General features: G+C 41.7%; 1 protein-coding gene across 1 annotated transcript in view; it reads left to right on the top strand.

The window, feature by feature from the left end:
- AFF3 (AF4/FMR2 family member 3) overlaps window positions 1-27,123 on the top strand; it is a 333,963-nt gene that overhangs the window by 231,249 nt on the left and 75,591 nt on the right. Inside the window, exons 9-10 of the mRNA XM_030454711.1 lie at window positions 11,388-11,439; window positions 26,141-26,181. Coding sequence (XP_030310571.1) covers window positions 11,388-11,439; window positions 26,141-26,181 — 93 coding nt within the window. The remainder of the gene's footprint in view (window positions 1-11,387; window positions 11,440-26,140; window positions 26,182-27,123) is intronic.

Raw genomic sequence — 27,123 nt, 5'->3', positions numbered from 1 at the left:
TTCGTCTTGTAAGGAAAAAAAGTTTTTTCTAGTCTGTGCCTATCTTGGCTGCAAATGAAAAGCACCGTGAAACTTGCTCATGGGAGATATTAAAGCTCATTCCTGCAGAAATTTGAGGACTGGAAATTTTGACAATAAACACAGCAGCCCCTACAAATTTAATGCACAGAACTCTACAGCTCACTCCCCAGCATCAAATGATGGCACATTGCTCCTGCCATAGCGGAGCTTTCAGATCTTTTTTTTACCTTTTCTGCTCTTGCGACACATTGAAATAATTATTTGACAATATATTCTGACATTTTATTATTTCAACAACAGCAGAATGTAGTGGTATGTAATTAGGAAGCAGAATATAATAGTAGCATGAAGATTATTTTGGCAATGAGGGTTTTTTTTAAATTTATTTATTTTTTACCAAAAATCTCATTCCTGCAAAAGAGTCATTTTATTGCCCTTCCCACTGTGTGAGCAATAGTGTCCATTGGTAACAACCCCCCAGGAATGGGCAGGGTAGTTTGCCTGTGCCTGGGTTGGAGATTCTCTTGAGGCACTGCTCTTTCATACCATGAGAAACTATGAAGGCACAATATATTTTACAGTCTCTATAAAGTCATGATTTTACAGTGAAGCTCTTCCCACTTCTACAGCAAGTGAAGCTGGTTTTGTTTGGGGAAGGTCTCTGTGAAGTGTCTGGGCTTGTGAGGAGTCTGTTGCACCTCAGACCTCTCAGTTTTCTAGATTGTGTCCTTGCAGCCCATATCTTTAAATGAAATGGCATGCTGACTTCCACAGCAGCCAACTGGGTTCTTGTCTGTTTATTTGATTGTTTTAATCATTTTGTCTCAGTCTAGTCAAATAAACCTGTAAATTCAGTGTGTACACTATGGAACCTCATCCAAAACTATACTGTCTCTTTCCTGACAGGGCTGACAGAGAGTATAATCACTTGTATTGTCCAGAGTACTGTTTACATAAAGGAGCAATAAATACCTGTTGAAATTTTTACTGGAGGCCTCCCAGATGGATGGTTCATTTATTATTACAGACAAGGTTTCATTTACTTAGTTATTAAAAGAAGCAGGCCGCTACAGCCCATTTATAACTATATTAAAACTAAATGAAGCTATAAGTATTGCAGACGGGACTGAGTAAAACACATATACTGGCTTTCCAGGAAATGACTAGGAAAAGTATTTTAAAGGAAATGCTGAAAACTTTGGGGGTCCTGGTGTGTTTTTCACAGCTGGGCTTCTACTGGCTGGAGCTCATAAGGTTATGGAGGAGGTATAGTTCCCATATGTTCCTGTCCTGCTGCTCAGGGCCATATGTATATTCTGCAGTAACTCTGTATTTGCCTGTGAGGCGTGTGCCATTGGGAGGGATCAAATTGGCTCTTTCTTTCCTCTCCTCCTCAAGCCTTTTATTGACATGGAAAACTCCAGACAGGGTTATAGAACAATAATTTAATTTATCCCAGAGCCAGAATATCATTGTCACTAATCTGTAAGGCAAAGGCAGATTTATCAGGTGGATACCAGAGATCTTACTTTTGATACTTTTGAAGGTATCACCAGAGGTCCAGCATGGCTGGCCATTAAGTTAAGATTGAGGTTGTGGATGGTCTCTGTGGCACTTTCCTTCACCAAATGTACTTGGCCTTCCTTTGAATAAAGATACACAAGTTACTAGATGGGAAACACATGGTTGCCTGGGAAGTAGGTCATGATTTTATTAAATCCAAGATGGACAAATCCCAACAAGGAAAGGATGGTGTCCCAAGGTGGAAGAAAATTTTGACCAGAAATTGATAGGATAGAAAAAAACCTAGAAAGAAGAAAATTTTTCCACAATCAAGGAAAAACCCAACTTTGCTGAAAGCTAGCTCAGCTTCAGTGGTGCGGTAAAAGTGGCAATTAGAAATGAAAAAGCATACGTGTAACATGAAAAGGGAAGATAACAATCTAAAAGAGAAATTGTAGAATACTGAAGGTGGTTAAAAGGAGTGGTTGATACCAGAAGAAAGTTCAAGGACAGTGAAAATAAGGGTTTCCTTAAAGTATGTAAAGAAAGAAAAACAACAGTAACGTAATCCTAGCAATAGCTCCTAATTAGTTGGCAATATTAAAGCTGTTAATTATACTACAGTCAAGAATTACTTTTTTATATGAGAAAAAGCAGGGTGCCTAGTAGACAGGCAGGAAGCAGAACAGTGTCTAGACAGAATAAACTATTTAAAATCAGTTACCCTAGATACAAGTATCTGTAAGCGTCAGATCTTCCTAAACTACATTATAGCCACGAAGGCCACTGACAAGTAAAATCTGAGGATCATTTGTGATGTACCTTGAAGTGTACCAGAAGCTAATAATGTGCAATACACTAAAAAGTCAAGGAAGAAAGTTGAAGTTTTATGGACAAGTCAGCTGGCTCCTCAATATTGCACATGAAGTTTGGGGGGAGCCCCAAAATGGTTCCTTTAATACTGTGATGAAGGAACTGAAGGATAAAAGCATTACTGGCATTCAATGTTTTACTGTCAAGGAAAGAAAAATAAGCTCTGATCAGTCCAAGCTGAGTTCATTCTGTGAGGAGCTGGCAACTTCGGTTAGTGAAGTTACTAATAAATCTGTAATAGACTTTGTAAGGCTTTAAAATGTATTGCATTCACTATCTGTTAAGTGCAGATAAAAAATACCTCAGCTTTAACCAGTTCTTAAGTTCATGCCAGTGAGGAGAGCTGGCTGACTGAGCAAGTTTGTGAGCAGCTGAACAAGGATGAGCATAAGACCCAGTGTTGTTAGCTAGGACATGGTAAGAAACTTTAATCACCAATGATAAAACTTTGTGGAGGATAACAGGTAAAGAAAGGGTGAGGATAGAGCAGATTATCAAATTGTCTGAATAGTTTAATGATTCAGATTCACTTTAACAGAAGAGCTTAAAAGAAAGGCTTGAAAGAAATCAAAGTGAAGTGTTATATCCCAGAGCAAGTATTGTACTCCTGACTCCATTTTCAAGTGGGGACTCAGCCCTGGGGAGGTGCAACTCAGAAAACACTGGAGAGATGGAAGTGAGCAGGTAGCTGGGAGCTAGCTCCAGTAGGATGCCCCAACACAGGGAGACAGCCCAAGCCCTTGGTGGGCAGAACAGGGCCCAGAGGATCACAGAAGGACATGGAGCTGCTGCTTTCCCCATTGCTTTACCAAGAGACCTCTAATTTTGGTGCAACAAAGTTCAAGAGCTTCTAGCCTAAATTACTTCATTTCTCACACCTAACCAGCAAGATAGGAATGAACACCACTGCAGCCTGAGGTATGAATGTCACTAAGGGAATGGCCAGCATTACACAGATAACTGCAGTCCTCTGCAAAGAAGCACAGGACTGAAAATGTGTGGGATGACTCCAGCATGAGGACTGGTGCTTGTAATGCTGGAGATTAGGGAAAAAGATGCTATTTGTAAGGAAAAAATCACTGAGTACAAAATCAGATGCTGAACCTTCAATGGGGAGATTTGGCAGTGGCAGTTCTGCCTCAGACACATGAAATTCCCCAAGATTTTTGACACAACAGCTGACACACAAGGTGGTGGCACAGTTCGCGCACTCTTACTTCATTTCACATCCAAAAATCAGTATTTTGTAGATGGCAGCATCAGCAATTGCTAGGAAATCAGAGGGACAGTTAGTAAATAACTTCTAATCACACAGGGAGCCTGAGAGGAAGGTAGGCAAGAAATGGATTGGAAAATTGCAAGCGGAACATTCAAAACTTTTATTCCCCAAATGTGTTTCCTACTGTCACACCGAGCATGATTAGCCATGACCCTTTGGTAAGTCCTCAGAGTGATTAGACTGCTTGGGCTGGTCCTTAGGTGTAAGCCACCAGTACATCTCTCATCACTCTTCCCTCTCTCTAAGTAGGGAAGAGTGATCCAGCTCATTCAGCTGGATTCCTTGCTTGGGAAGTGTCTCACACGGGTTCATTTCCCTTCTATCCTGATTAATTTCTCCCATTTTTAAGGAGGCAGTCTGGGTCCTTCTGCCCAAATTCCCTTCTCAGGGAAGCACTGTGGACTGTAAGGCACTTCCCTTGCCACCCTGCCAAGGAGTTGGAAAACAGGCTATGATTCAATTGCATTTGTTCTCCCTTTCTTTAAAGGGGTAAAACATCACCAGGGTGAACATAGTTGCTCACGGGGGCAGCTGCTGTGGAGGAAACCTTATTTTAACTTCCACTCTTAGGGGAGAGTGATGGCTGTATCACTGGGAGAGGACTGCCTTGCATTTCTAATGAGAGCCACAGCCTAATGGGAATTTAGCAGAGCATTTAGCCAGTTTAAATAGTTTTGGAGAGCAGTGTAGACCAGCCTAGATGGATTCAAGCCAAAGACAGAAAACTTTTCCTTCAGAGCATCTATTTTTTATTGGAATTGCTAATTCTATTTCTATAGACTGAGTCCGTTTTTCAGGCATTTAAATTCTACACTCTGGAATTAAATCTCACATTGATATATATGCTTCATTCCAGCAATAAGTGCATTAATATTTCACCAGCCTGATTTTACTGGCCTTCTTCCTCTGTTTTTAATTAGATTTGATGGTATTCTGTATAATTCTGTTTTCCTACATGTTTCTGTGTAGCAGAACATGAGCAAACTGTTTGCTGAAGGGTTCTACAACTCAAACGTCATATATTCAGTGTGAGTTTTAGATGTTGCAAGCAGTACTTGCAGGGGTATTGCAAGACTGCTGAAAACTCTGTTACAATATTTATAAAATGCCTTCTTGTTCTAGTTGTTTACCTCAATCCATAAGCTTTTGACTTTGTTTTGCGTAGAACACAGATAAATGCTACACTTTTCAGATAATATAAATGCATGAGCTTTTTTTGGAGTGAAATATTTGCATCAGTTATAGCACTAAACTGAAAAATAATTTCAGCAATCAGAATCTAATTAATTAAAATTTACTACTATGTAAGAACAGCTACTCCTATAGGTAGGATTAGTAAACAAAGCACCTGTTTTGGCTGTAGATAAGTAGCGAATAAAACTGGCCATCTGCTATGTGCAGGGAGCCAAGGTAATAACAGCAACATTAATTTCCCCTTTTTTTTTTAAGGAAAGAAACATGTTTATCAGTTTCTTATGAATCCTCCATACTTCTTGTAGGCATATTTTTACTTGCATTTCTTTTCTCAAAAGCAACCCAAAGGTGAAGGTACATTTGTCTTGTTGGACCTTAAGTGATACTACATACATGAGCAGTTGTAGCTGAAATAATCCCAGTAACATAAGGGCACAGTCTGGATAGGAACAGCAGATTCCCACCTGGTATTTTCTCTCATTTTGCTGGAAACAAGAGTTAAAGGTCTTGTACCTTCAGGAAGGTTTTGTTTAGTTTTCCTACAATGTGAAGCAATACTTTTCTTCTCTTTGTACCAGCACATTGGTTGTGACTTCAGACATCTGGAGCCAGTCTGAGACCCTTCTAGCACAGTGCAACTTAGAATAATATCTATTTTCTTGCTAGCCGTCTGGTAATATTGAAACTAATGTCCAGTTCTTGAAAGGTCACTATGTATTTAAAGGAAAGGGGAAAAAAAATCAATATTATGCATTAAATTTCCAGAAACAGTCTCATTCAGATGAAACATTGTGGTGGCATAAGCTCAAATGAGCACTTAATTACACGATTTTCATATTTCAACACAACTCTTTGCTTTGCGGGGTTCCTCTTCAGCTAAAATCAAAGTATTTTTCCACTCCTGAAGTTTCTTTCCTACATAATGACCAGAAACCACTAAAGTCCTTAATAAACACAGTATTCTGGCTGAGATGCTGCCTAGCATTAAAATGGAACAATATACTTGATCAGATTAACACATTCATGAGATCTTTAGCAAATTGCAAAGATGGTGGTATCTGAATTTATTTGAATGACAATTGCAACATAGATATGTTTGTGCCCCAGGCTTGCAAACCACTGGCATGTTATCTTCTGTGGATTTAGTGTTAATGATTTAATTGCTATCACTATTTTTCCTTTCCCATCTCCATCTATGTAGGGTTTGGTTTTTTTGTTCTAATTGTCAAAATTTTCATGAAAAGCATATCATATGAAACTTAGACCACCAGAGGGACACAAGGAGTGGCTTACCCCTCTCTTGAATATCTTTATGACCTCTTCTCCTGTCCTTTGATTTACATACCAAAAGGATATCTGTAATCACAAAAAAGAACCACAGAGGCATTTTTTGAGAGTTTTCTGCCTCAATAAGTAATTTGAAGGGGGAAGGAAAGAATTGATTAGGCCAAGGAATATGAAATGTATCAGAGGTTGAAGTAAGACTCAAGGTGTGACCCCTGCTGCTGCTTTTGTGTATGTCAGCAGATGTGAAGTTTAACTCCTGGCTGTGGTCATGTGTTCACCATGGAAGGCAATAGATATCTTCCAAAGCAGGGCTATACTGGAAGGGTCTTGGACTGGTTCCAGATATTAAAAATTGCAACTGATCCCTTACTGGTTGTTGAAGACTACCACCACAACCCCCAGACACCACAATATCAACTTTTCCTTCCCCAGCAGTTCTTTCACCTCCATCTTTTTCAAAACAAAAAAAAATCATTGACCTAGCTCTACCCCCAAGCTTGAAACTTGATTTTACTTTGATGCTACATCCCAGAGAGGAAACTAGATGTCTCCTGATATACCATCGATTCTGACTGGGGCTGAAGATAATCCTTTCTTGGGGCTTGACTTTCCAGCAACAACGAATCAGGAGAAAAGACAGAAAGACAAAAAGTGGAGCTCCAAGTCTCGAAGCATTCTTTTTGAGCAAGGTGGTTCCTAGGCAGCCTGGGGTGGGCTTCCATCCCAAACCCCAGCTACTTTTGACCAGGAGAATCTCCAGGCTGTTCAACATGCTGAGACGATCAGGAGTCCCACAGGGTCTCTCTGCAGTGCCCCTCACGTGGTCACCCCACTGGGGTAACCCACTGAACCAATGCAGTGAGCAGTCCCCAGTTGAAAGAGGTCACCCTTTCCAGTATGCTGTGCAGGAGATTTGGACATGCAGTCACATTGGTATTGACAGATATTGATGCACTCCAGAAGACTTTATGTCTAGTTTACATTACCTGTAAGTAGCCTTCCACCCTTCCTCCCCTCTCACTGTAACCAAGTGGCAGCACCCCTGGCTTCAACCCCTTAATTGCTTCCTGCAGAAAGAAAGCAGCTGGCCTGCTGAGGCATTTCTCAGTATCCCAAACTCATCCTCATTTCCTTTCATTATGTCTCTACCTGTCACGTTCTTTGCAGAGAAAGGAACAAATGCATTCATTAGAGTGCAGTGAGTGCTCCTGCCTGAGCCTCCCACCCCTTGCTGCCTCTGTGAACTCACAGAGATTTCACTAGAAATGTGCAATTAGGTTCTGCAAAGTAACTTCCTGACCATACACACACTTTTCAAATGTAGGATCCCTAAGTGTTTGTATGTGTTTTTCAGAGCTGCTTCCAGTGCCACTTTGGTTTTCTAGTTTTTGGTTACAAAGTTATATTTACTTATCTTTTTACATCAAAGCCAACTCCATTTTGAAAAACTTTTGAGCTCATGGACAGTATCACTTTCTGTCTAGGGTTTTGCATATTATGAAAAAGTTGTTACAGAAAATATCTCTAGGTAGGCAGTGCTGAAAAGGCTGTGTTTGTGCATGAGCTTGTATGTGTTTGTCTTTCCATCCCTAGTTTTCCAGAATACATAAAGGAATTCCATCCTGAGCAGGGGTTGACTTGAACATGATCTGAAGTGCTGGGCTAATACAGGGTGCACCATAGCTCATTCCATGCTGAATTTGTGCTGAAGTGCTTTTCAGATAAATTACAAATTAACTTAATGCCCCTTGTGAGCTTGAAGTATTTTACTTCTCCTCTATACTCACTCTCTTCAAGTGGGGTCTGCTGGTTATGGACCAGCTGTGGACTTTTAACCATCATCACTTTCATGATGAGGAGCTGTTGAGGAGGAGTGTTCTTCAAAAGCATCCAGACTCAAAATTGATCTACCTTCCTTAAGATGCTTATGGCAAACTGGAGTCCTTCTAACACAGATATTTCCCCCTCACCCAGGGTGTGCTTCAGCCTGGGCTCCGGGAGCTGCCTGAGCTCTGAAGAGCCTCGGTCTCCAGGACTGCTGGGAGCAGAGCTGCAGTCCAATATGACAGTGTGTCCTGCTCCAGCTGGAGCTTTGTAGATCAGAGCTTTGTAGATCAGAGCTGAGGGCCTGACCTGACAGTGAAAGCAGTCTGGAAACCAGGAAAAACTTCTAGGCCATACCTGCACAGTAGAAAACAGCTCCTGCATTTTCAAGGTAGACCTCTTACACTGGCAAGCTGTCTTAACCTAATAAGTCCTTGATACGAGTACATGGATCAGGCAGGCCAGATCCCACTCTAGGGCAAAAAAAAAACCAAAAAAAACCAAAACAAAAGAAGCAAAAAAACACCACCAACAACAAACACAAACAAATCAAACAAACAAAAAAACCCCAAACCAAAAAAAACCCAAAAAAACCCCAAGAAAGTAAGCACTTTATAATGACCTGGTTTTTCCTATCCCCAGCATTAGGAGATGGTAAGGTAACAGTAGTTCCAGGAGTGGCCACAGGCCCCAGGCAGGCAATGCTTTTCTTGGAGAGCAGCACTTCTGAAATGAGAAACAGACAGGGAAAATAAAGACAGGCTAAAACACACCAGCAAGAAGAGAGAGGTTGATGGGCCAGCACCACTGTTTCTTGTTCCTTTTGTGTGGCTGGTTTCTGCTTACACCTCTGGTGCCTCCCCTTAGCTCTGCTCACACCTCCATGTAATGTGAAGCCCTCAAAGCAATTTGGTTGCATCTAATCACAGGCTCACAATACACTTTTTTTTGTGTTGATAAGAAAAGTCAGGACACTAAAAAGTACACAGAGCCACCCAGAACATTTCATTAGAGACCTTTGCTTTTCAGCTTCCATAAAGGAGAAAAGCTGAACTGCTAAATGTCCAACAATACACTTAACTACCACCTCACCAGCAGAAATTCATGCACTTGGACTCAAGGAAGGGCAAGCAGTGATATCTTGTGTGGTTTGCTTTTCCCAGTGAGCACATCTCTCCTTGGTTAACTATCAGTGCAGATTTTGTCACGGTTTCATTAGATAATGCCCAGTCCCAGATCCTTCTATTTGCCAGCACTGTTTTCTCAGGGATGCCCTGAAAAGATCTGACTAAAAAAGATGTGCAATTATAAGATTGTTTGGATCCCTGTAAGTGTTGGGATCCAAAGCCTATTTGGATCTTGTAGTGTTTATAGGAAGCTTTGCCTCTCTGACATATTTTAGATTGTAGTGGAACAAAGCAATCAGACGCCTCTGATTACCGAGAAGTGGGTGTGAGCCGGTATCAAATCCACCTGTGCCCAATTAGGGCAGGCCCCTATTGAGCATGTGCAAGACCAGGGGACCAATAAAAGGTGAAACTCACAGCCACAGAATAGCTCACTCCCGAGCACTGTATTACCTTTATTGTTCCACTAGCGCTCATCGCCTCTAAGGTGAGGCTCTCGTGGCGCAGCTGTTAAAGACCCAGTACTGCAATGCCGAAAGCCCCGGGTTTGAGACTCCACAGAGAGCCTCACCTTAGAGGCCTGGTCTTGCACATGCTCAATAGGGGGCCTGCCCTAACTGGGCACAGGTGGATTTGATACCGGCTCACACCCACTTCTCGGTAATCAGAGGCGTCTGTTTGCTTTGTTCCACTACATTAGATCCTATGATCTAAATCCCATGTCATTCATACCTCTCCCACATACTTACTTCCCAGCAGGGCTCTCTAACAAGGCTGGTGGCTGCATCAATATGGTCACCAGAGTTTTTGCTGACTCAGGCCACAGCAGGATGAGCTTTTTCCTGCCTGTGGACAAATCCCTGGACAAAGCCTCGGCTAGCCATACTGTGAGGTTGTCAAGCCTCTGTAACTCAATGGGTGTCATGTATTTGAGGTGTCTGCATTGCAATGAGATTTTGCTGACTTCAATACATTGGTTTAATAGAGAAAAAAAATCTTGGCATGAGTGGAAGGAACTGTGGGAAAAAAGCAATACAAGAGTCTCCAAGAGATGAATTAGTGGGAGTTTTTCCTGACCCCCCGTTTGTGTCCTTATACACCTACACCCCAAAAAAAGGTGCCTTGGGGAAATAGGGAATGAGCTGTGACAGCAGGGACAGGCAGGGACTGTACATCCCAGGAAGGAGCAGAGGAGAGGGTGGTTAGGCTCAGTGCTCTTTTAAGACACAGCACACCATGTTGCCCATGGAAGAGTCATGCTTTTCAGAAACACTCTTTCAAGATCTAGGCACAAATACCAGGAGGTGGTTTGAAATTACTACATATGTCTTCCTGATATATTTACACTCAGGGGACCACCCACGTCACAGGATGTGTTTGAATTGCTCACCAAGCTTTCTTCTGGAGTCAAGACAAAATTACAGATTCTCTTTTCCCAGAACGAAAGAAAAATTAACAACTTTGTAAACCTTTTTTTTTTATGTTACTATGTCTGAGGTGTTTTTTTAAAATAGGTCCCATTCTTGAAGACCATTTAAACACTGGGGGAAATCTTTGCACCTTTTCTACTCCTGTAACTGCTGCTTATTTAATCCTAGGTTGTAAAAAAATGCACAGAGTTAAAAACTCACTCCTCTTCTTTGTGAGCCAGTTGAAAGAAGTTGAGGAAAGGATATGGGAAGGGAGGATGAAATCCCCATTAGAAAGATGCATTATTTTCTATGTTTATATGACAGTGAAATCCTTTTGGATACTCTTGTGCACTGAGACAATATATTTTAGTTTTAATTGTTTCAGTCAATGTCAATTTTACATCAAAGTGCAATAAAGTAAAAATGGCCTTTGGGAAACATCACTGAATCTTATTTTCTGCTGCAGTACTGCCAGTGTAAATATCTACTTCTGTTTTGTAAGCTCAAAGCCAAATGGAGCAAAATTTTCCTTTCAGAGAGACTACTGACCTGTCAGCATCAAAAATATTATTTTTAGCATATAAAAATTGTTTGTCGGTGATTGTAATAACAAGAATCTTTGCAAAATCCATTATTACTCTAGTAAACATTTTTCCCTTAGGCAGTAATAGGAAAAGAATTAAGAAGCAAGTTGACAGCAACTGGATAAGAAAAAAAATTTAAAGAAAGTATCACATCTACAACGTTACTGGGATAAAATGTATTTTCTTTAGATTTAGATTATTAAATGCTTACAGCAACTAAGAAGAAACATCAGATCTAAAGCATTTGGGTAAACTGTAATTTATTCTACTGCTTGCTTTCCAGAATGCTAGAAGATGACCTCAAGTTGAGCAGCGACGAAGAAGAGAATGACCAGGTAAGAATCAGACAACTTACATGTCAGTTGTAGCATGTTTCATGTCGGGACTGAGCTACTGCAAATATTTTGCTAATGCTTTTTCAAAACATACATAAAGGTTATCAAAATACATGGCAGTACTGTAACTGGAGTAACAGATGTTGCTGCTTGGAGCCAGCCCGCATGTGCTAACTGCTGTATTGGTGGGGAACCGTCTGCAGTTCTCTTGATTTATTACCCTGATGTGACCCAGAAGGTTTTTGTACCAGGCTCCTTCTGATGTGAATTTATTTTGTTTTAAAGAGTGGCCAAGGAGGGGAGAAACAGAAATTCTGGATCAAGGGCTCAGGCCAAACCTTACAGGCACAAGTAACCCCAGGGATTAGCTGCTGGGCTCCTTCCCACTTACCTAGAACCTCGCTGGCATCCCCTCACCCCTCACCTCTCCCTCAAGCCTTTTTGATCCATCTCTGTGTGGCCCACACCTGCTGAGAAAGCTAAGGACAGCTGACAGAAAGCCTTGGCTGGGATTTTGGTTCACTCCGTAACACAGCAATTAAGGTGCTTGCCTGGCTTTTAACAACCCCAAAGTACCTGACTAGGAGCAGATATGTCAGCCACGGTTTTCCATGTGTCAGGAGAGCAGGGTTTTGTTTGTGATGGGAATATATCTCCTAAATTTTCCTTAAAGTATTACTGGTTTTTGTCTGAATAATGAAGTATTTGCTAGAATAGGGCTGGATCTTGCTTTTCTCATGGTGGGCCAAGTGCTTCTTGCCAAGCACAGCTATGCCATCCTCTCTTCTTCTCGGTATACTGATTTGGTTGGAAATGAGAGGGCAAAAGCCACTTCCACTGCTTCTTGCACTAAAATGCATATCCCATGCCTTCACAGGAGTGTATGAGGGCAGTACTGCCACTGGCTTCATCTCACAGATGGATGCAGTCCTGGATATAACATAAGTTTTAAATGTGATTATTTCAGTCAAGGGTAACTGAAGCTATTTAGACTGCTGAAATTCAGGATCATAGATAAATAATTCTATGTCTGAAGGCATGAAGCTCTCCTGGGGTTTTCTTTAACTCTTGTTACTAGAAGTCTCTATTTTGCAACATATTCCAAACAAAATAAAACAAAACCTTTTAATGTTTATATGAAACCATTATTTAATCTATTTTGAGCCAAGCTTCTTGGTATTAAGAAGATGCTGCACATAGATTCAATTATTTACATATTTATACAATTCCTTTTTGTTTAATGTATTTCTTCCTGAAACACTTCACATTTAATTACTCTTCCTGCTTGTCTAGATAGTTTAAAATACAGCACATAGACAATGTAGGGCAAAGTAAAGTGAGGGACAGAAGGGATGTCTGAAGAATAACAATAGCACACCAAGATGCTGTAGTGCTTGCAGCGAGGGGCTGAGTGGGAGGGAAGGGGGGAGCCAGCGGTCAGGGGAGGTGCTTTGTCCTTTGGAGAGGAAGGGGGATGGAATCCTGCATAAGGGATGTCAGTGTAGAACAGGCTGTTAAAGCCTGAGTGATTAAAATCTGTTTTGCTTCATAGCAAACACAAAAAGGACATGTGAAAGTGTACATCATGCAGGAAGTAAAAGAACATGAGTAGACTTAAGTGGAAAAGGGACAGTGGAAAAGTACTGCCTCTTGGGCGTGCACACATGGTACCTTTGCTTTAGTGCTACCACTTACAGCTTTAAATATCCTCCATGTGCTTGGATTGCTCAGTATTATGTGTGCTATGCAAGGTCTTCACTCAGTAACCAGAGCTCTAATGTACAGCTGGTACAGCCTGGGGCTTTTGCCTCAGTGCATGAACAAGCTCTGCAGAACCAGGACACTTTGCCACCTGTGCAGCAAAGAGCAAAGCTGAGATCCCATTATTCACTTCTAATCATCACCAGCCCTAGCGTGAGCAACCTCCAGCTATTATTTTGTGATTTGGTCCCCTTTCCTAGTCACCTTTTTTTCTAACATGACTGTAAAGATAAAAATCTCCTGGAGGCACAAGCTGGCTCCTGCTGTATGAAATGCTGTGCAGAACCTCAGCTGAGACCTGCTGCTTGCTTAACGAATAGTTCTACATAAATGTGCCTGCTGGATAAACAAAACACTACATTTCCATCTACCTAGCAGGAAATAGGCCCAAAAAGAGAATAACTCAGACCTCTTCTGCCAATAAATGCACAGATTACAACATGGATCTGTGTCTAAATGTCAGTGGGAGAACCCGTTTCCTTTCACTTCCTAATTCTGAGGCTCTTTAATCTCAGATCTCCTCCTGAGCTTGGGAACAAAAAAGAAAGAAATCAAACATGAATGAACAGAAACAGTACGTGAGTGATTCCCAAATACTTCTGTGTAATAAATTAAGCTTTGAGCACTCAGACTCACTTAAGTAAGTAGTCACATTTCTCAAAGAGCTGAAGGTGAGCTGTACAAGACCTGGGAAGCTTTTCACTTTGCAAATTTCTAAATGTGGAAGTTTAGGGGAAAGACTTTGAAAACTTCAGAGGAGATATTGGGTTTGCATCCAAAATTGCCAAGCAGCAAATGGAAAGCTTCTGAAGCAGTGCAAGGGGGGACAGGTGCTCCTGCACACCCAAGGCTGGCATTTGGAAGGCTGTGACTGACCCAGGGAATGTGAGCCATGGATGAGGGAGGCCAAATGCAAGACAGAGGCATGATTAAGGGCTTTGGGACCCACAGTGGGCAAGGCATTCCCAGTCCTTCCCTCCATACCAGCAATTAAGGCAGTGAGATTCACAGACCCAGGAGAGGCAAGAGGCTGTGTTTGAGCTGAGTGTGTGTGTGTGCACCCACAGTAATTACATTATCTACACATATTAGTCTCTTAATTTTAATTACATAAATGTATTTTTCCTCTTTAATGAGCATAGTTTATCCATTTAAACTGATCGTTTTAATTTTACAGGCAGTGATCATAGGATCTAATATGCAGAGGGAAAATTTCCTGTTGGCATATTTTACATCACACAGATTGAAGAAAATATACTTTTTAATCCCCAATCAATATCTGAAGAGCATGCAATTAACAGATACCAAGGTAGTTAACATAAATCTGCAAGTTAAAGAGCCAATTCATTTTGATTTATAACACATAGGGTAATAATTTCATCATCGTCTCTCCCAGAAAGCATCTGAAGCTTTGTAGCATGAAGATGTCAAAATTGTACTTAAGATTGTTCAGAGTACTGAATTGTAGTGGTTATTGCCTTTTGGTTCCTTGAAGTGTGGCATAGCACATGAAACAGCCCCCATTATAATACCCTGCTCTTCTCCATAGAGGTCACTGGATAACTTAAATCAGTCTTGGGTGAAATATTAAAAGGAGATTGTCAATTGTAACATGAACAATTCTCTTTTTTCCCCCCTGCTTATCCTTTTCCAATATGAAAATTTTGTAATAGAAAGTAGTTCCTTTAAGGGGAAAAAATCCCTGGCATCATTTGTGCAATTCATGTCAATCAGTAGCCAAATAAATTAACTGACTGGTACGCATACATGGAATAATAATCTAACATATTTTTGCAACCCAAGTCTGCTTCCTTGCATGCATTTTTTCTGTGCGGGATCAGGTTGGTTGCTGCTGAAGTTTTGTGGCTGTGAAAATTTATTACCCACAGAGTCAATCTGCATTCTGGCTGCCAAGTCTGAATAAATAGAGTCATTGTGCTTGTCTGGAATATGTAACCAAAGTTCATCCAGTCAGCTTGACTTTCACATCCCATGGGATTCATAAAAGCCAACACCCTGGTATGTGCTCTTGATTCCTGCCAAAATTGTGTAAAATTGTATAAACAGAAGTTGAAGAAGCAATCAGAACACACTCCCAGGGACATGGCTCCACAATCCAGCCCCTGGTATATCTCAAAAGGAAAAACCTGACTTTAGTACTTTCTTTTTTTAAAAAAAATAATTGTATGACTATTCCCCTGCAGCAGCAGGTAAATGTGGAGGGCGAAGACACCCTCTGTGCACAGTGAGCAGGGAGGCAGTGAACAGCCCTCTTGGGTTCATTAATTTTCCACCAAAGGGGGAGGGAAGGCATCATTTGCCTGCAAGTGTCTGCCCTCCTTAAAAAGAGCTGGGGACAGGCTGACCCTGCAAGGTCTGAGCAGTGTGAGCAAAACTGGCCCCTCCACAGGCAAGCCAAGACAAACAGAAAGCCATGTCCCTTCACAGAAGACCTCAGGGGAAGAGCAGCCTCGAGAAAGTTTACCAGGAACAGCTTCAGTGCTCTAAAATAAAAGTCTTTGCAGCCTGGGCTGGCTTGACACTCAGAGCCCCACAGGGTGATAGCAGCCCACCCAGCCTGGTCCTCTCATGGGAGTCCCAGGGCTGTCCCCTGCTCCTGGCAGCATGGGGACAGCCAGAGTAGCATGCTGGCCCCAGAGGACTTGTCCATGCTCTACTATCACGCTGGCCATGGCTGAGATAGAAAATTTGAGGAGCTGCACCCACAGCTCCAGTGAGGACATCTATGCCTATGTTTCCTCCTCATCATGTATGTGCTTTGGAGATGATAGGGATTCATGCTGGAAATCCCTCTTTCTGGAAGGACTGTCTGCAGCACAGGAATTTAGGACCAGCCAAGTCCATCTTGTCACTGTAACAGGACAGAAGTCTATCTATGTGGCCAATTGCAATTAGTGTGGCCACGTCCCTCCATAAATAGTATTATGAAATTATTCATTTTCTATGTCATAAAATCATGCTTAATTTCTTTAATCATCGATAGAAACTAGAGAGAAAAAAAGTATTTAAAGATAAACATTTTAATATATATAGGGCTTTTCTTTCTCACTTCTGTATATGGACTGAATACCAACAAAAACATAATAATTATCCTGAGATGGATGTCCATGCACATGCCTTTTTTCAGATGGAATAATTTTAGTAGAGTCTATATAAGCTCTACTTCTGCACTTAAAATATTCTTCTGCATATTCCAGCTAGCTTGAAGCAATCTGTAATGAATTTTGAAAGATACTGAAGAGAGGCAAAGTTGCTGCAAGTTTTCTTTCCACAGGACCTCCTCTGTTAGGATGGCACTTTATGAAGATCAGCCAAGCAAAGCACAGAGTCAGATCTAGAGAGAAGAGTTATATTGGGCAAATTATAACACACCACTGCAGAGCCCCGTTCATCATTTGAACTATTTTTAGTCAATGCTAATTGTGCTCACATGTGCTGTGTAAAAATATATTGACCATGTTAAGTAATTTGAGTGTCGTACTCCCTTTTATTCACCTCTTCATCACTGCAATGCTTGATCAGAAGGGAAGATGAGTAAAAAGGGAGATGATAACATGCAGCCCTGGTTAAAAAAAGGCTCAGAGCATGAATCATCACTGCAAATTTTCTTGCCCAAAAAGTGTCCTGCTAAGCCTGGGGGAAAACAAATAAATAAAAAAAAAATCTTTCTGAGTGGAGTTTCTCACTCCACTGAGCACAGGAAACTCATTTCATGAAATCTGGCCACATGCAAGCCTGACTGCAACTATAACTGCACAAAACAGAGATAAGCAAAAGTGAAAAAATGAAGTTTTGGATTAAGAAATGGCTGGAACCTCAGGTGGTTTTGTACTTTTAATCCAAATGCTCTGTGCAGCCCTCTGTCACTGTAACATCAGTGCCTTTTTGAACTGGAGGAATTGCAACTGTAGCAGGCTTACTTGACTCAGATAAGGCCATTATTTCCTGTGTGTTAGAGAAGCAATCCCTTTGGCATCCAACTGAACTAAAATCCAGAGTAAGATTTAAGCCAGCTGAGCCAAGCTTTTTTGTGGTTTGCCAGCTCTGATTTTAAAATCTCTGTGACATCTAAATTTGCACTTCCACAAGGCATGACAAGAAGACCAGGACTGCCTCACCGAAACTGTCAGATGAAACAAAATAAGAGCTCAGTTTTGTCCTGCCAAACTTGGCTCACTGCCTATCTTACAAAATCAGATTCAATGTCTGTCATGCCCTGGCAGGCAGGATCAAGTTCTAAATGTGAATGCCAACACCATGAATGACAGTGAAAAAGGTTAGAGATCAGCTTGGCTCTTGGACATGCACAATATTTGGGGAAATTCACACACAGCACTCTTATCTCCAGGCTCCTCAGTAGCAAACCTCTAAAAATAAGACTGGGAAATAAAATACGAAGGCATCCTTCTTGTTTCTTCATGTGGATGCTGTGACTAAGCTAAGCTTTAGTCCTAGTAGATCTCCAAAGCCTTTCCTTTTCCATTGGCATCACCTTTTCCAGGCCTAATAGTTTCTCTCTGTATCTACTGTAACTTCCTTAACTTCATCTTCTTGAAATTTTTGGGCAGGTTGTTTGGGGTTTTTTTTTTCCCTCTCGGGAACTGGAACTACTGCATGAACTTTTGTTTTTACTGGTGTGGGAACATACCCTGATGCAATCAATTCAGCAGTGCTGATTGATTTGGGATGTAAAGATGGGTTAGGTCCTACATCTCCAGGCTGGCTTTCCCTTGCCTTTCTGTCTTTTGAGAGCCTGGCAGCCCACGCACCACTCCTCCAGCCACACAGAGCCCATCCTAAAACCACCCACTGCATCTGAGCCTTCACCCTGCTCAAGCGTGGCCTCAAAGTGGCTGTTTGCCTTCAGGCAAGTTCATTCCAGCATGTCTGTAAGAGAATGGTTAAATAACCAACAGCCACACGTAATTTAGAGCACAAATTAACGTTGTTTGTAATATGGCAGCTATTACAAGCTGCAGGAGGAGAACCTACCCCCCAACATGCTCAGGAACTCGCAGAGCACATACTAGCTTGCCTCACTCTTATTTTTCTGTTGCTCTACCTGTCTTTCCCACCCCTAACTTTTGTGGTTTTAGTATCAGCCCATATTTTTTTCCCTGTGCAGGGGAGGCAGAAGGCAATACGGAATACTGTAGGGACTCCACTTGTCTCTCTCACATGCGTGCAGCCACTGACTCCTCTAGGAGCTTCCTGCTGCTCTCTGCAAGGCGGGAGGTCAAGCTCCCATCACTCCTCTTGCCCATGCAGCTCAAGCTGGGGTGGTGACAGCATAAGGAGCTGTTTGAGGGAGATGTGGTGAAGAGAGATGCATGGCAGCAGAAACAGAGAAAGAGGCAGCTGAGAGCATGTCAGAAAACAAAAGGAAAGGGATTAAGGGAATAATTTTTTAAAAAATGAAGAAAATTAATAGGAGAAAGAAGAAGAAAAAAAAAAAGATGCTGTAATGAGAGTGGCAGCTGTATTAGAACTTGATGAGAAATAAGCAAAAAGAGCCAGCAGCCAATCCATCAAAACTAGGAGTTAAGAAAAAGGAACTGAGGAACCATTGCTACACTTCCTCCTCAACCTAGGGTGAGATCTCTCTCCTATGAAGCTGACAGGAGCTTAGCCACTGATTTCCATCATCTTTGGATGTTTTCCCCCATTTTCTTTTTTACTTCCTAGCACAACCCAAACAGATATTGGCTCGTAGCAAATGCATCCTAGTTGATGGACTTAGCACCTCCCTGGGCAGTTACCACCATGTAGGGAATTCAGACTTGTACTTCCACTATTTTCACATGTATGGGGTTTTAGAAAAATTCTACTTTAATTTCTGAGCTTTCAGACTTTCCCAGTAAATCTTGTAAAGCCAGTGGCACAACACTGACATTTTTTTGTCTGTGATATGCTAAGTGTGAGCAGCACTGCAACTAAGGTACCTTTTCCTGGATAAGGAGACAGCTGTGGAAACAGAGGAGGTTTTCCAAGGTGACAGCTGCTTTGCTTGCAGTGACTAAGTTCTTCCTTCAGTGTCATTGAAAATTAACCATTTTATTAATTTAAAGTAGCAATTATTTTCCTTCTGCTCGTCTCCACTGAACAAAGTTAAAGTTAGCTCATCTGCTTTGAAATGCTGCATGGCTGTGGGGCCAGACTGCTGGAGAAATCCAAACAGATGCAGGACAGAGGACTCAACATTTACAGATGTATATAATTCTCTGTATGGTTAATACTCGTGATGATTATACAGTAATTTGGAGATCCAAATCACTTAACAAGTATTAACTACTTAATACAATGCCCCTGAGAGGTATTTATGTAGAGTTAAGCAAGAATTATTATCTCTGTAGAATTGACAAGGAGACTGAGATGTGGCTTGTTTGAAGTCACATTGCAAGTCAGCTTCAGGATTAGTGCTTGGGCCTTTCAATCCCAGGTGCCATGTTCAAGTCACTGGATTGTGCTGCCCTGAAGATTAATAAGGATTAATGGACAAAGCAGAGGAGAAAGAACAATGTATGCCAGAAATATAATAATAAAACTCCAGGGTGAAAAATGAATACTGAGAGGTTGAAAGACCTGGAGAAATAATGAAATCCAGGAAGGGTTTTATAGTTTCTTAAAAGATGTGGTTCTGATGATAACCAACTCCAAAAGGGGAAGGAAGAGAGACTGCTTTAAGTCTTACAGCCTGTAAATCTTAAATAAATACCAGCTGGACAGTGAAAATCATATTCACACATTTATATTGCAAATTTACAGAGAAACACTTGAGCTGTAGTTTACAAGTGATTTTAAATCCCTCAGAAATCCACACTGGAAAGCAATCCTCAAACAAAGCCCCTAGGAACAATGAGGAGTACAGAATAATGGAGCACATTAGGAATCACTTGCTATAAATTGCCTGACCTGAGCTCCTCAGGCAACTCTTGTGGCCGAAAGGCACTCACAGCCTCTCACTGTAGATGTGAGAGGTTTTCATTACCTCTGTTTCAAGCTCTGATGAGAGCACTATAATGGGAAAAATAGCTTTTAACTAAAAAAAAAAAAAAAAAAAAAAAAAAAAAAAATGGGGGGCAGCAGAAAAGAGGGTTTTAGGGAAAGGAAGAAGGATGCCTAACAGAAAATATGCGTTGGGATGAAAACTATCTGCACAATGAACTAAGCTCATCTAAAGGCAGAGCTGGTGGCTAGCTTGATCTCAGTCTATAAATACCTGTGCAGGGAGCAGAGCTGTGAGGCTGGAAAGCAGCTCCATCTCACAGACAGAGGCAGAACTTCCAGCACAAGAAAGTGCCCATAAACAGAGGTGGGCTAAACTCACATCTTAATGTGGAAGGTGAAAAAATTATTTGCCATATCCAGAAGTTTTGCCCTCGGATCACTACAGTTCCCAGATGTGAAGCAAGAAAAAGTGTTCTGGAGAGTCCTGTGACCCAAGTTATGGCATGCAGTCAGGTTGTGCCGTTCACACAATTTCTTCCTGGCTTCAGTAGGCTAGGAATAAACTAAATTTAAGCTAAAACCAAACAAAACCTTAGGAAATTAAAACAGAATCAAATATGAAGAGTGAAACCTGAAAGAAGACAGATATATAAGTGTTTGTTCTGGTCTGGTTCCCAAACGACAGTGTATAGTAATGACATCTTTCCTTAACCCTGGCTTGGAAAAAGTGCATCTACAGTTCACTGACTGCAGTCCAATACGGGGTGACATCCAGGAGTCTGGGTGATCGCTAATGCTGGAGATGCTGCCTTAGGGCATGGATGGTTCATTGCACAGTTCCAGGGTAGGACCTGCCACCCAAGGAAAAGAAACAAGATGCCTTGGGAGCAATGCAATTTATTCGTGCACAGGTAGTACATCCTCTTACACTGTCACCAAAGAAATTCTCACCTCGTGTACACCTGCACCATCTCAGGGAAGCCTCTGGTATAAGTGGTGTAACTCCACACGACTGCTGGAACTGAGCTCTCTGCAGTAATTGCAATTAATCCACAGGGCAGGAAAAATGGAAAGCAAAAGGTCTGAATCTGCCAGCAGTCAATTTATTGGGTTCTATTTGCCAACACATGCCATGGGTAAGGTATAGGAAAGTGCATCCACAGTCAGCTTATGGTACCTGCCTCCAGAACATTCTTTGAAGCCCAACAGAACATTTTTTTATATATATATATTAAAAAAAATGCCTGCAATTCCAGCAGTTTATGAAGTAATTCTGTTCCAACCAGATTAAAAAAAAAAAAAAAAAAAAAAGAAAGCTATTTCTGGGGACCACTCTTAATACTCTTCTATCTCCAGCTCAATAGCTGTATTCAACTCCTTCTGCTCACTGCTCAGTCCCAATTACAATAAAAGTATTTAATTTCCTCTTTGATTTCCCTTCAACAACAGAGTGCAACTTGTGACACTTCGAGTCATTTTGGTAGCTCGTTTAACACACACTGAAACCTGAATATCTGCTGATTATGTTCCCAAGTTCTGGCTCACTGCAATAAAGGATGGGGACAGGAGATGCAATCTCTGGAGATTGAGAACCTGAATGTGATTACTGCTAGCCGAAAACTTGTTTCGTCCCAGTAGTCTTGGGGTACAACTGGAATCTTTCATGAATGATTAATGAACTATAGGCACATCAATGAAACTCTGCCCTAAATGTATCTGTAACCAACTCAGGTGGAGGCCAAAGAAGTCTAACCAAGTAGTATCCTGTAATTTACAACTCTTGATGTAGTGAATGCAGTAATACATCTCATTTACTGTGTCTGGTTTCTCTATCCCAAGTACCTGAGTCACCTAAGTGATTATTTTTTTCCCTTCCTTGCTTCCTACTCAGCATTAAAGTTATTATGTGGTGAGTTGGCCTCCAATATCCATGTTCATACTGAGGAGAACCTTTCTCCATTAGTAACCCCACTGATTCTAAGAACTGAAAATTAAGAATTATACTCATTACTGGCGAGTGCATTCAATCACTTACCAAGAGAGTACTAAGCTTCCCATAAAGCACTTGTAGTGGTAATTTTTGGAGATCTTTAAATTCTATCAGCAATATCAAACTTCAAAATTATTTCTTACCCCTAATTTCTATAACCAGCATAGTCACTTACTTCCAGGAATGATAGACTGCAGAACATATTCTCATCTTTCTTGATGGATGATGAGTTGGACCAAGTGAAGTTGTTAGGAATGTAAAATAAAATGCAAATTAAATAGCACAATCAAAGTCAAGCTATTAAAAAAATATTCATGCAGACAATATATGATCCAAAGTATCATCCCTTTGCTTACATTGTTGCATAGATAATACCAGCACATTAGAAAAATAATAAATCACAGAAAGATGTTTCTCTAGCTGGGAGTTTCTCAAACTATGGGTCATGAACTTCCATAGGGATTCATGAATGAGTTTGAATGGGGTCACAAAAAACTTGTTAGTGAAAAGCAAGGCAGATATTTTCCCCTAAGTTGAGCAGCCCAGTCATCTAGGAGAGGAACAAGAGAGCAGACTGTAATTAGTGGCTGCAAGTATTTATATGTGCTAGGGAACTGCTAACTACCTTTAATTACAACAGCTCACTTTCTTCAGGGGAAGGGAACAATATAGGCTAGAATTAAAATTGCTATAGTTGTAGTTGCTAACTGCCTTTTGTTGCGGGCAATCAGTCTGTTTCTCCAGGGAGGCAGCTTAACCTTGTGACTGGATCTTATTCCCCCTCACTTAGAAATGGGGCCATTACCAGCTCAGGGAGTCACACAAATATGCAATCAAATATGGTTGCGTTTTCAAATGGTGTAAGAAAGAAAATCGATGGTCTCATTTACACAGTGTGTGACCACCAAGCAAAGAGTGAGGTCCCCCCTGCGATCTGCATTGCATCCTAGTCGAGCAGGACATTTATTAAAGGACTTAATATGAGAGACTAATTGAAAAAGTAGAATGATCTCACTGAAAAGCATCTGTACATTTCTCTCGGCTGCCCTTCCTGTCATCCAAACCCACTTGCTTGCTCAGAGGGGATCACCTTTTCAAAGCTGTCAACAACTGGATGTACCAAGATGGAAACTGAACATTGGCACATGAGATTTCAGCCCAACACCACATGGCCTAGCTCAGTTAGCACATGAAACAGGTCAAGACAACAGTCCTTTTCCCCTCCTGGGGGCAGCTTTCATCAAGACCAAAAGAAAAAGCCCTTCTCCTGCTCCTAAAATCAGGTGGTTTAGGGAAATGTGAGTGTGATACACACCCCAAATCCCCATGTTAGGAGCTTTTAGTGTCATCCAAGTCCATGATTGCTTTCTTGAGGTCTCTGTAAAGTCTTTGAGACCTGTGGTTACAGAGCAGCCTTCAGAGCCCCCTGGCTATTGCAGCCACCATGTACTTTACTCCAGGAGTGCTCTGTAGCTCCCCAGAAGGGAGTGAGAGTGATGGCAGGTGAAAGCAAAATTGCTGGTGTGCATGACCTTATCTCAGCAGCAAAGGCCTCATCTGCATGATGACCCCACTCTCCCTTTCCCATTCTCACACCACACCCTGCACTATGATATCCTCTCCCTGGGAAAGAATCTCCAAAAAGAGATCCAGGTTGCAGATAACCCAGGGAAAAAAGAGAAGATGAAAAGCTTTTTTTTCAGCCAGATCAGTTTTGTAACCTGTTGCATTGCACAACCCCAATGAGCACCTGTGGTGTCCTGAGCCAGGAGTGGGAAACATGAGAGGAAGTGGCTTAAACAGCACTGCCACGCAGTGGCTGCTTGTGAGGAAAGACTGTCCCTGACTGCTGGTGGGACAGGAGGAGAGGAGACCTGAATGGTGTCTACACAATTTGGCCATGGAAAACTACTCTGACAGTGAGAGGAGGTTCCTGAGTTATGCAGGTAAAGGCCTAACACGGTGCAGGCTTCAGCATCGAAGCTGGGCAGCTGGACTCTCAAAATGGAAGCAGTGTCCTGCTAGTGAGGATGATTAGGCATGGGCGAAGATGAACCTGCATTGGACCAGAACATTAAAGAAGAGATTAAGCCACAAGACATTCCTAAACCTAGATTTTGAGTCTTTCCTGATTTTGTGTGCAAGAAGTGGGATGAGACTGTCAGAACTAGCCCCTTGAAGAGGAGAGACTAAAAACAGTGTGCCAGCTCACACAGAAAGGCTCCTCAGAGATTTCACACACAGAAAGTTTAGGCTGGAAGAGACCTCCAAGATCATGCAGTCCAACCATGATCTAAAGGACCAGGTCCAAATGCCTTTTAAATGGGAGGGATGGGGACCATTCCAATGCCTGACAACCCTCTCAGTGGACTGAAGAGTGACTGTTCCCCTGAGGCCTGGATGAGATGGATGGGGTTGTATTTAAAGTGTGTGCAAATAGGATGACCTACTGGACACAGACTCCCCATATTGTTTTTCTAGTGGTAAAAACATCGTGTTTGTGCCATGGGCTCATGCCCACTGAGCTGCTGGCAGCTTTTCAACCCTTCCCATAGGTTCTCTGCCTGCTGTAGGAAGTCAACACTAAGGAAAAAGCCTCCTGCTAGCCATGCCACCATGCCTTCTGACAATTTGGTGTCTGCTTTGTGTCAAACTACTGCTCCTCAGAGAACCCAAGAGGTACAACTTCTTCCAGAAAGTTCCCCGAGCATAACACCTGCTCCCAAAATCAAGCAGAAATTCTTCCCAAAGCATTTCTGCGCTCCTGTCAGATCTGTAGGGATCCATTCAGGGGATCTTTTTACACCTTTCTCCATCACTGCAACCGCAAATCAGATTTTATCAGGTTTGTCTTTGCAGCCTGTCAGCAGCATTTTGACTAGCCAGAACAGTTACCTCCAAGCTCTCTGCTGCTGAGCAGGATATCTGTAAGCTGTGTGGCTTGTTCAGCAATAGGTATGTGGCTCCCAGCAGCCTGAGAAGCCAGGAAGTATCATTTCAGAAATGTATTTGCTGACAAATGGGAAGAGAAAATCAAGGTTTAATTCCCTGCCCCTTCGTTCTCTGTATTGCTGCTTAGCTTTTTGTCCCTTCTGTGCCAGGTGAAGCACAGCCTGGACACTTATGGCTGGGAAGGGGATGCCCTGGGCAGCTCCAAGCAGAATGGAGGCTTTAAAGTAGATTTTTTAAACATTATGGATTTCATCTCTGCTTAGCAGCTGGTTACTGTGCTGAAGCCATGAATCACACCACTTGAAGTGATTGAAGGAGGGGAAAGAATAATAATAATAAAGTGGCAAACTAGCTCAGGGATAGGCTTGGGAGTCCTATTAAATTTGAGAGGCTATGATTTCTATTCCCAGAACTGCTGGTTAACACAAGAACAAGCACCATGCTTCCCCAACCCATACAAAGAGTTGTACTAGGCAAAAACTGAGGAGCAAACCAGCAACAGGTTGATCCTGTACTGCTCAGTCAAAAGTTGCCAGCAGATTAACGTGGCAGCGCTCACGAAAAGTCTGCAGCAGCTCTGGCAAGCTTTGAAAAATTTATAATTATAGCTACGGGCTTCATCGCAAAAGGAACCAAATATGTGATGTTTGTTTCTGTTGAAGAATGGGAGGAGACTAATGGTAAAGGAGAGGGAGTGGGAGTGCGGAAGCGGGGAGAGGGGAAGGCAGAGAACTGAGCTCTGCTGAGTTTTCAGGGACCCGCAGAAAATATCACCTCAATAGAGCAGTTCAGACCTCAAATGCTGTGCAGAGCTTTGACAGTCTTCTGGTTTATGGCATACTTAACAAAGTGTTCCTACATCTAGTAGGCTGGAATGTCCATTTGACTATAGACTCTCTGATACTTTGCTCGTACTTTAACATTTTGGACACATGACAAAAATGTGTGTAACGCATTTTTTAAAGTGTTGATTGTGCTCGTAATTTTCAAGTCAGAATATAAAATAAACATCTCTGCCCTTTCTTCCAGCAGGCAGCACAGAGATCTGCTCTCCGCGTTCTATCTGACAGGTACATTTTGTCATTTTTATGAACTATAAATTGCTTTATGAAACGTTGAGCCCTATTTATTGTGGCATATAACTCATAATCGGATTTTGTCCCCAAAGTATCTGTGAACTGGGATGTTAAACATTTTGCATGCTTGGATTTGTCATGCATGTGTAGAGTTTATTACTGCAAAAATCTCAGTCTCGTTGTATTTCATACAGAATATGCAGAATCCCTTGTTGTGATACCAAACGAGAGATAAGAAACTTACTGGAGAGGGCATGAATGACGCAGTAAATTCTGAGCTTTAGAATTTGCTGAGATATATCTGAGCTCATTTTTCAGCAATAAGTACTTCATTTATTCCAAGATGTTCTCTTTTGACTTCTTCCAAATCCTTTCCCTGGGATTTACTCTAATTCTTTGAGATTCTCTGTATGTTTTACGCACAAAAACAATGCTCTTTTCCACTCCTTGAGTTTTGAGGGATTGGTGTTTGGAGGAATTTAATTCATTTTTTTCAATTCTGAAACTGCAGCAGTGCTCCAGGCAGATAAGCAGAAGACCAAATCCTTAGACAGTGTTCAGGTTTTACTCAGCTCTTTTTCAAGCAAAAAGTCCATCAACTTCAATGAGAAACTTGCCCAAGTGAGGAATTCAGGATTTGGGCCATAGTAAATGTTATAGTTGGGCTGTAGGTCTGCACAGGTATTTACCTTAAATGACTTTTATGAAAGTGGGTTGATTGAAATATAAGGTAGCTTTCTGAGATGGTCCTGATTTCTTTTCCAGTTTTGGGAACAGGGGAAGGGAAGGGGGAGGAGAAACTGTACATTTTAGTGCCTGTGAAAAAGAACTAGCAGATTTACATTTATCCACAAATGAGGTACTGTGTCATGCAGGCTGACACAGAGTAAATTTCCCCATGCCTTGTTGGCAGCCCCCTCTGCTCCGTCTGGCCCC

Source organism: Calypte anna, chromosome 1, assembly GCF_003957555.1.
Source record: "Calypte anna isolate BGI_N300 chromosome 1, bCalAnn1_v1.p, whole genome shotgun sequence".
NCBI lineage: Eukaryota > Metazoa > Chordata > Aves > Apodiformes > Trochilidae > Calypte > Calypte anna.
The sequence above is the reverse complement of the archived record's forward strand: the minus strand, read 5'-3'. Positions and strand labels throughout refer to the sequence as shown.